Source organism: Fibroporia radiculosa, assembly GCF_000313525.1.
Source record: "Fibroporia radiculosa TFFH 294 genomic supercontigs, scaffold3357, whole genome shotgun sequence".
In the NCBI taxonomy this organism is placed as follows: Eukaryota; Fungi; Basidiomycota; class Agaricomycetes; order Polyporales; family Fibroporiaceae; genus Fibroporia; species Fibroporia radiculosa.
The window spans coordinates 81,167-91,024 of NW_012133384.1; the positions used below are offsets into that span (position 1 = coordinate 81,167).

At 51.9% G+C, this 9,858-nt stretch overlaps 4 protein-coding genes across 4 annotated transcripts; 3 read left to right on the forward strand and 1 right to left on the reverse strand.

Moving 5' to 3' along the window:
* Positions 1-853: 853 nt before the first annotated feature.
* On the forward strand, positions 854-3,022 carry FIBRA_04759 (uncharacterized protein; the record flags this gene model as incomplete). Its single annotated transcript, XM_012326548.1, has 15 exons — positions 854-954; positions 1,004-1,035; positions 1,092-1,152; positions 1,209-1,262; positions 1,316-1,385; positions 1,438-1,512; positions 1,578-1,678; positions 1,730-1,754; positions 1,806-1,953; positions 2,007-2,283; positions 2,348-2,447; positions 2,507-2,552; positions 2,606-2,760; positions 2,816-2,859; positions 2,929-3,022. 15 exons carry the CDS (start codon positions 854-856, stop codon positions 3,020-3,022), a joined length of 1,383 nt encoding a protein of 460 aa, XP_012181938.1.
* Positions 3,023-3,392: 370 nt separating this feature from the next.
* On the reverse strand, positions 3,393-4,531 carry FIBRA_04760 (uncharacterized protein; the record flags this gene model as incomplete). Its single annotated transcript, XM_012326549.1, has 8 exons — positions 3,393-3,545; positions 3,607-3,655; positions 3,716-3,835; positions 3,898-3,938; positions 3,991-4,063; positions 4,120-4,179; positions 4,239-4,464; positions 4,525-4,531. The coding sequence occupies 8 exons, from the start codon at positions 4,529-4,531 to the stop codon at positions 3,393-3,395; spliced, it is 729 nt and encodes a 242-aa protein (XP_012181939.1).
* A 445-nt stretch (positions 4,532-4,976) lies between these two features.
* Positions 4,977-5,927, forward strand: FIBRA_04761 (uncharacterized protein; the record flags this gene model as incomplete). The annotated part of the gene is made up of 4 exons (XM_012326550.1): positions 4,977-5,087; positions 5,176-5,372; positions 5,422-5,444; positions 5,500-5,927. 4 exons carry the CDS (start codon positions 4,977-4,979, stop codon positions 5,925-5,927), a joined length of 759 nt encoding a protein of 252 aa, XP_012181940.1.
* A 1,063-nt stretch (positions 5,928-6,990) lies between these two features.
* Positions 6,991-9,283, forward strand: FIBRA_04762 (uncharacterized protein; the record flags this gene model as incomplete). Its single annotated transcript, XM_012326551.1, has 12 exons — positions 6,991-7,182; positions 7,249-7,466; positions 7,520-7,604; positions 7,656-7,767; positions 7,824-7,906; positions 7,960-8,093; positions 8,147-8,228; positions 8,294-8,646; positions 8,697-8,770; positions 8,829-8,993; positions 9,048-9,142; positions 9,200-9,283. 12 exons carry the CDS (start codon positions 6,991-6,993, stop codon positions 9,281-9,283), a joined length of 1,677 nt encoding a protein of 558 aa, XP_012181941.1.
* Between the last annotated feature and the right edge of the window lie 575 nt (positions 9,284-9,858).

Sequence of the window (9,858 nt, forward strand, 5' to 3'; positions counted from 1 at the left end):
TCGTGGATCCACAAGAATCAATCTTTGAGTTGAGGATTATATTGATAAACTTACTATCCACCTCCGTAGTTGCAAACGATTGCGATCTACAAATGGATCCGGTGACCGGGCCTCGACAAGCGCTCAATCGAGTGGTTCGGCCGTTGCCACTTCCATTCCACTGCCCTAACAACCTTGTTCTCCCGAGTTTCAACCTTTCCTGTTGGCGCCATCATGCTCACATTGTCACAAAATAGTGCAAACCGGAACTGTAATTATATACTGGTCGGCTTGCTGCCTCCTCGTCGTCGAGCAACTTGAATATCCTGATAGCCTTTGGAAGCTCGGTTGGAGAAACTGCGGCTATTCTCCTGCTCTTCCCCCAGATTTGCGGGAGCTATGAATGGACAGCTGCCGTGTGCAGTGAGAGCATGTTGCATGCGGTCGCGCGCGTCGATGAGCGGGAAGCCGGTCAGTTGACCTTGTCTGACCTGCCTCGACCTGCCTCGCGTTACACGACTGTCTCTCGGTTGCTCCTGTCCAGCAAACCACCTACAATGCAAGCCTGTCACGGGTTCGCGACGTGCTCTGTGTCCACCTCTGTTCCCGCCTGCTAGGCGTTCATATCCCTGGGTGCTGATGCCGACCATGCCCAATCAGCCTTTTGCCACTAGATCACAAATCTCGAGCGTTCTTCCCTGTCTCGTGGCCGGCGCGCGAGACCGTGACCTGGGTCATTTTTTGGGTCCGTGGACCCGAAGAACGACAGAAATAGTCTTATATTCTCGGCATAGGGATGCTGAGATGCATCCTATAAAGCGGCCGTGTAAAGCTGGGGGATGCTCGCGTGTTGCCTGAAATCCCCCGGCCCAACATGCACTTCCTGCTCGGCCTTGCTGCGCTCTCTGCGTTTGCACAAACTGCGTTCGCAGGTTACCTGCCTGACAAGATTTATGGTGTCAACATTGGGGGCTGGTGAGTAGCGTGAGCAGTTGTGCATCTGGAAAAATAACAGGCCGTTCAGGCTCGTGCTGGAGCCATGGATGCTGCCCGCCGGTGAGTCTTGGTGCAGTGCTCGCTCATGTATGCGCGGCTTATGGATCTCCACCCAGAATGGACAGCAATGGGTGGTCAGATCTGCAGCGACTGCTCTGAGTGTATTATGTCTGAATGGTAGGTGGCTGAAACTTGCATGAGGGCGCGCTAAGATCTGATCATTCTTGTTTCAGGTCGTACACCAAAACATATCCCGACATTGCTAACGAAGAATTCGCCAAGCATTGGTACGTGGACACGCATGTTTACTGCGACTCTTTGTAATAATCCGTTGCCTCAGGTCGACTTGGTTTACCCAGGCGGACGTGAACCAGCTGGTTGAGGATGGTATCAACACTGCACGCATTCCCGTACGCCGTCATGGGTTTAGATGCATTTGTGCGCTCGCTCACGCGCATATAGCTTGGTTTCTGGATCGTCGAGCAGATTGTGAACCGGGAAACTGAGTTTTATCCAGAGGGTGGCATTGTATATCTCGTAGGGCGCACTGTCCGTCTTTCTGTAACACGGTGTGCTGACGAATCACCGGGTCATGCGTGCAGCAACAAGGCTTGAAGATGCTCAATGACGCGGGTATTCAGGCGATCTTGGACCATCACGCGCTGCCAGGTGTACAAACTGGCGACCAGTCGTTCACCGGAAAGTGCGTGTTTGCGAACCTGTTCATGAAGTCGAGTCGCTAATTCCCGCCAAGCTGCACAGACAATGTAGAATTTTATGTAGGTTATTTTGTGGTTTTTCCGAGCGCCCGAGATTGACATCGTTGGCAGACTGACTACAACTACCAGCGTGCGCTGGTGTGGACTGCAGTGATGACTTCGCTCACTCACCTAGACCCTAACTTCGATTCTGTCTTCGCTATTGAAGCTGTCAACGAGCCCATAATGGATGCCAACGAGACACCTGGATATGGCACATGTGTGTTCTTCCTTTTTTCGTGTTCGCTGCGGGTGCTCAGTCGATGGTATCAGTCCAAAAGAACTTCGTCGACACCGTTCGCGCAGTCGAGCTCACACTAGGCATCCCCGTCCCCGGTATGACACTCGATACGCAGATCAGCACGAACAACTTCACGGAGGCACTCGGGCAAGTCGCAAACACGAGTACGATCTTTAATTCGAATGTGAAAGAGGCGCTTGCTGAGGCGGCCCCGATTCTCGTCGAGCTTGCGATTCAGCTCGCGGTGCCTGCGATCCTGGACACCAATCTTGCCTCGGGCCTTCCTTCGCGCAGCACGCTCGTTACTACGTAGGTCTTGCGGACATGACTTGTGCCTTGCTCGGACGCTGACATGTGTTGTCGTCATCAATAGCTTCATGGACATCAACTGGCAGTACGATAACCCGCCGAATCCCGCTGACGCTGCCATCGGGCCGCAGGGATATGACAACCATCTTTACTATAGCTATGGAGTGAGCTTTTACTCGATCCCTAAGGCTTGTGGTGCGATGCTGATATAATCGTTTTGCAGGGTGTTGCCGCTGCCAACCCCGAAGCGTACTTGGAGAGTATTTGCAGTACGTTCCCGACAATCTCGTATCAGGACATCTACTGAGCCATTTGGTGACAGACTTAGACCGTGTTCAGGCAGACGCGGCGCTTGGGGACACTCCGCTGTGGTTCGGAGAGTGGGGCCTCCCGACACAATTCAACGCGACGGACGAGTTCTTGTACGAGTGGGCCGACGCGCAGAAGCTGGCGTACAGCAAAGGCGCGGGGTGGATCGTGAGTGTCGTTGACGCTTTTGAGAAGGATTTATGCGCTTACTAACGTGGTGTAGTTCTGGAACTTCCAAGTCGAGCAGTCCGAGATGGCTGGAAACTTGTCGCGACAATGGCGAGTACCAGCAGCACTATCTAGAAATAACTGCTGATGGCTTTTGCGTGTGCGTAGGTCGTACATCGAAGGTGTCAAGCTGGGATACCTCACGAAAGACCCCTCCCAATACAATAACGCGAGCGTATGCGACCCGTACTACTCGTCATAGGGTTGCACGATTTATTCGCCGCTGCGGAATAGAGTTTATACCATGTTGGTGTGCATGTAGGTCATTCGGTAGTCTTAGATAATGTAAACATGATCAAAATCGACGGTCAAGGCGATGTACTGGAGCTTGCGGGTGGCTGAGCCGGGCCTAAGATGTGTGACGCAGGCACGGAAATGGTGGGACCATCACGACTCGTCTCAATCATGAAGATCGATTACGTGTGCGCGTCTCCTCGTACCGCTGGACGAGCGAGAGGAAATATGCAAATCTTGCCGTATTGCCAGAATAAAAAAAGTACGAACTCAACTCTCAACCGAAAGTAGAACAACGAAACAAGTGACTCGAAACCGATGTGCATGCAGAGGGCGCACTATGAGAACGAGTCCGCAATAGCAAGGATGGCGCTGTTGTTGAGGCAGGAGAAGGGAGTCGCTGAATCCCCCATCTGCTGGACGGTACCAGAGGGCAACTTTGCCGAGCCAACTGCACCGACGTCCCGCATCACCTTCGCGAGCGTAGGAACCTGCGTTACGAGCGGAAAGACGGTATCAGCGCACATCCCGTCTGCGAAGTCCTACACTTACAGGCATATAGATCCTCGATGAGAACGTCGAAAGGAGGCGGGAGACCCCCCTGAACGAACATGGAGTTAGCATTCACCTGGGGTCGGATGGTGGTGAGAACAGGGCTCACTGTGCGACGTGTTCCAAGGGGCGGGAATCCTCTCGTTCGGTGCCGAGAACGGCGGGACGGAAGATAACGGTGTCGTTGTATCCAAGCTTGGCGAGCTCCCGCTCTGTGAGACCCTTGCTCCTGCCATTATGGAATACCTAGTCAACGATACTGCGCGTTCGAGGAGGAAATGAAGGGCCCACTTTGGATACAGTGACGATGCGGCGGGGTCGGCTCCAATGGACTACTTGACGGGTTAGTATACAATCAAAACAGCAAAAAAAAACGACGCTGACCGAAAGGTAGAGAAGCCGCTGCGGGTGGTTCGGGTCGTCCGATTTAGCGGCACGGGCTGCATTGACGACATATCTGACATGGCCCCCGTCAGTACCCACACGACTCAAGCCGGTGAGGGCGGACTCAACTCTCTGTCGATCTTTTCAAATGCAGCGGCGCTTCCCGCTTGCTTGTGGGTCGTCCCAAGTCTGCATTGGTAGCTGGTGTTAACCGGTTCGTTCGTGGAAGTGAAGTATTGTGTGCGCACGTAATGAAGACGACGTCCCACCTCTTGTCCTTGAGCTCCGCCTCGTCTAATTTCTCAAAGTCGATGACCTTCTGCTCTAGCTTGCCCTTCCCGGCAGTGATCCGCTCAGCAGGCGTCACTCTCCGGCCGTACTCCGACACGTTGGCGTATTGAGGCGACGCAAGCAGCTCCTGCAGCAGATGCTTGCCTGTCGCCCCAGTGGCACCCAAGATAAGTGCATTCAGACCTATGCGGTAAACACGTCAATGGAAGGAAAGACCAGAAACAGATGTGTATCTGTACACACCAGTCATGTTGGCGGTTCAACGTTCAAAGAGGTTCAAGAAACGAAGGATAGGGATGGAATGTGGGTGTTGCTTAAGGAGACCACTATTTATTTAATCATTGGTAAGGCCCGGCATATCCACCGCGTCAGCTCCTCTATTGGCAATGCCGCTTTTCCACTGCATTTACTACAAAGAAATTAGGCCCGGATGTCAGCGAACACGACATAATGTCTGTCGGATGTTCGCCGCCCGTACGCACTTGAGGTGGGTCGCATGTGCAAGATTGCTCGGGTGGCAAATTGAAACCGGACTTCGTCACTGGACGGAATTGATGTTATTTCCCAAATGAGGAGGCCGCGTGATCGCGTGGTGTGGCTGCCGTACTTGCTTGAAGTTGAAGCTTTCAAGCTTCAAGCCTCGGACCTCCCAACTCCATCTGTTTCTTGCTTTTTGGTCGACTTTGAAGCTGCTGATGTCGATGCGGGCCATACGTTGCAGTCTTGGGACCTCATTTCTGCGCAGAGGTAGCTTGGCACATCAGTCTGCCGCATGGTTGGCGCGAAAGAGCCACTCGTCTATTCTCGTTAGTCTTAAGTGCTTTACGACGATGTCCGACTATTGCTATACTTAATGGATTAACTTGTTCCGCTTGCTCTGCCGCGTCTTAACAGTCTTTGCAAGATGCATTCCGCGACCCTTCTTCTCCATTCCACATACCTCCGGGCTCTCAAGGACCTGCATCGCCGGATCCCCCCGTAGATGTGCTGGATCCGGCAGAAGAAGCTAGGGAGACACTAATAGCGTTGGGATATGATCCAACCAGCTTCTGGGAGCAGCGGATCGTGTGGGGAGACCACGATGCCTTTCAGTACGTTGGGACGATCATGTTTAATTGCACTATTAATAAGACCGTTCAGACATGTCAACAACGTGCGGTATCGTAAGTTTCGTACCCACGCTTCGTTATTGAAAAGCATAATATACCTTCATCATAGTTCGTTTCCTTGAATCATCACGCATGCAATGGATCGTTTCACTAGCCCACGAACTCGGCGGGGAGTCGCGAGCAAACAACATGCTCACAGGCAAGGGAGTTTCCCTCATTATAAAGTCGGTCTCCGCCGATTTCAAGCGACCTGTCGTCTATCCCGACACGCTCCTCATCGGCCATCGTCCTCATACCGGCCTCATAGCCCCCAATTCACACGGTAACGGCACCGAAGAGAAGGAAAAGAGACTAGCGAAGACCCATTTCTACCTAAAAGGCGCGGTATACTCATATGCGCAAAGGCGCATAGTCACCGAAGGCGATTCTATCTTGGTATGGTATGACTATGACAAGCTCGCGAAATGCGATCCAGGGGAGGATGTCCAGCGAGCATTATTGCGGAGGATGGCACTGGCTCCGAACTCGAAACCATAGATACATCTCAAGATTCAAGAGGCACAGTGTTTATACATATATGTTCCACCTGCTTCGCTTATCTGCGAGCTATTACTCTGTCTGCGCAAAGCTCTAAAAGTTCAAATGACTCTGTCGGCCAATTCGCCCATTCAAGGTGTTGGTATGACGCCCTTTCGTATTATGTAACAAAGCGTATCAACCTGAATAAAAGTAGTAAGTGATATTGACAACTTGAAGGCTAACGAGTGTCCTTGATACCGCATAGTGAATCAGAGATAGTAACTCACGCTATGGATCGTTTGTCCTTGAAAATCATCTGGTAAAGCACATTAGAATGTGTAAATGGTTTCGAGAAGACCCAAGTGAGTGTCGAAGAGACTGTAATATGAGCTTGTACTTGGTTGACCTAAGATCCGAACGCTGGTTGACGTGTCGATAACTGCAGCATCACTGCAGGGCTTATCTGCAGACAAACTGTCCGTGAGTATCTTTCAACGATTTGCGCTTCATGGCTGATGACTTCCGCCTCGGAATCCCCGGCCTAGGTTGGGACGGAAGAATGTTGGTCGATTGCACGAGCGTCTGATAGGACAATGACCAGCAGATAAACAAGCGAATACGCAGGAGCGACCTCCCAACCTTGGCAACTTCTTGACACGATGCGTGACATGGTTTATGGCACTATTTTGTGAAGACGTGGGTGCTGCGAAGCATCCTGTTCTGCATCTATCCCACTCTATAAAAGGCCCCATCTATCCCACTGTGACTGATTGAATAGACATTTAGGCCTTGATACTGCGATGGAGCTAAGTCGATGAGGTTACCTGCTCCCTACGCCAGCCTTCGCACAACTGATTTCATTACGTTCCACTATGGCTAACTCAGTAGGTGCTATTGCATGCGTGCCGCCGCTGTAGGCCGATGACGAGACACATCCACGTGTGGACACGGAGAAGCCATATCTCACTATCTTGCTCCTACTTTGTAGGCACGATTGGGGGCCCCAGGTGTATAAAGTTCTTGATAGTCTCGCCTTGTGTATCTGACCTTGTCTTCCACCCCAGTCTCACGAGCCCCGACGATGGAGCAGTATGACAATAGCCCCGCATTCGACGAGAAGCCCGACACGGGCAGGCAGGACGACGACAGCTCGGCGGAGAAAGGCGAGGTCGATGTGTTAGTTGTCCAGGCTGACGCGCAACATCACTTCGACGTGAAAGACCTCGACCGTGTGCAGAGGAGGCTGAAGCAGCGCCACGTCCAAATGATTGCGGTGAGTAGCTGTACGCGTGGAACATTTGGAGCGCTGAACAGGTGGGATGTTTCTGTCCATGTCCAGATCGCGGGTACGATGGGTACGGGCCTGTTCCTTGGCTCGGGCCATGTGTTGCGAGGGGCCGGGCCGCTCGGTGCTCTGATTGCATACGCCCTGGTAGGCACTGTTGCCTACGGGACGCTCTGCAGCCTCGGCGAGATGGCTTCGTTCGCGCCTATCTCCGGATCGTTCCCTCATTATGCTGCCCGCTGGGTCGATCCTGCGTTTGGATTTGCACTCGGGTACGTAACGTGTCTGCCGAGTATGCTCTTGAACTGAAACGGCGCCTGCGTAGGTGGAATTACTTCTACACTAGTGCCATTTCAGCTCCGGTAGAGATTACCGCTGCGGGAATCCTCTTGACCTACTGGGACGCGAATGTGAGTATTTGGATTCGAGAATGTGGAGTGTCACCTTACGCTTGCGCAAAGATTAAGCACCAGGCTGGGTATATCACTGCAATCACATTCTGCGTGTGTGCCATCAACATCTTCGGCGTGAGATGGTTCGGAGAGGCAGAATTCATGTTCGCGATGATCAAAAGTAAGTCTCCTTGTTGACTTGTGGTTCACTCACTGTGTATGCTGACGCGTACTCAGTCAGCTTGATCACCCTTCTCATCCTTGCTGGCCTGATTATCGATCTTGGCGGGGGACCTGACCACGAGCGGATCGGTTTCCGTGTATGCTCCACCACAACTTTACCTCCTGCGGTGTTTGATTCTATTGTACATAGTATTGGAAGAATCCAGGCACACTGACAGGTGCTGGCCTAGAGCCGAAACATCCTCATCTCGACAAATTTCTGGGTGTTCTGTCCGTTATTGTACAAGCTGCATTCTCCTTCGGAGGAATGGAACTCATTGCTGTGTGCGTCTTTGCTAGTCTCAGTCGCTTACTTGTCAGTAATGCAACTCCGTCAGTGCTGCCTCGGAGACCGAAAACCCTCGTAGGAACATAGGAAAGGCTGTCCGGAGGGTGTTCTGGCGTATTCTCATCTTCTACGTTCGTCCCAAGTCACCCTTCCGCGCATAAGTAGACCGAAATGCTGAGGCATCTGCACATGGTAGATCCTTGGCATCATCATCACGGGCATGCTCGTACCCTACAACGATCCTGCCCTACTCGCTGACACCGGAACGGCTGCGCAGTCGCCCTATGTCATCGCCATGCAGCGCGCGGGCATCAGTGTGCTGCCTAGTTATATTAACGCATGCATATTCACCTCTGCGTTCTCTGCTGCGAATACGAGCCTTTTCTCAGCGTCACGTATTTTATATGGGCTAGCTCTCCGCGGGCAGGCTCCGAAGTTCCTGGCGCACTGTACCAAAAAAGGGCTGCCACTTGTGTCCATCCTCGTCTCGGGGTGTTTTACGTGGCTGTCATTGATGAGTATTTCTGCGGGGGCAGACACGGTTTTCACGTGAGCCATCGATAGTTTGGAGTGCGAATGGGGATTCAATATTTGTTCAGGTGGCTCGTGAATCTGTCAACCACTGGATCATTCTTCAGTTGGGGCGCAATGAATGTTACATACTTGCGCTTCTGTATGTGGTCGCCTGATGTAATTGGTGTAAGTATTTTGATCCTGACTCTAATTCATAGACAAGGGCCTACACGTTCAAGGCTTTGATCGCAGCAAATTTGCCTACTGGAGCCGACTGCAGCCTTTCGCGGCGTGGTGGGCCATCTTCTGGCTCAGCTTCTTTATCCTTGTCAACGGTTTCGAAGTCTTCTGGGGCTTCACTGCGACCGCGTTCTTCACAGACTGTATGTGCACCTGCAGTTACACAACTCGACTGATTACTTGACAATCTAATGCAGATGTCAATATTCCCATTTTCTTGGGATTGTACGCGTTTTGGAAGATCTTCAAGCGAACAAAAGCCTGGAAGGCGAATCAGATGGATTTTGTGACGGTGAGTAGCATGTTCCGATCCAGATTGTTTGAATCGATCGCTAAATATATTCGGCAGGCTATACCTTCACTGGAGGAGACCGATGTCCCCGAAGTCCTTCCCGCAACATTGTTAGGAAAAATTACTGCCATACTTTTCTGATATGTTACGCGAGCGATAGTGTATCATTACGATTTTTGAACCTGATGGAATTCAGCTAGCTGTGTGTCCGCCCCCACCCCCTGAAATGCGAACAAGTCTTCATATTGGTGGTGGCGATGATGCGGCGAACGCTCCACATATTTTTGGCATCATGTGTAGCGGTTCTCAACGACATGAACTCTAGCCGCATCACCATACCAGGAGATACTTATAGTAGTCACATACGTCTCCTGGTCCAGCGATTAAGATATCGCTCCTAGTCTCCTATCGTGACGAGCAACTGGCAGGCGTCGTTATGTATGTGGACGAGAGCGGGAATGCGACCATTACGTTTTCGTACATGTCGTCGACCGGAGGCGTAGGGTGGAAAAGTAATTGCAAAAATGCGAGTGCCCTTCGATACAGTGTAGTACCGATGACGTCACGCCCCGGGCGGAAACGGGACAGTGGTCACGGGAGGCGAGAACCCGCGAGCTGCACAAAAAGCAAAACGGTTCACGTGCACTCATTCTTTCTGCTGTTAACTATGTCCCCTTCGGGGTGACATACGAAAAAATTGGAACGATACAGAGAAG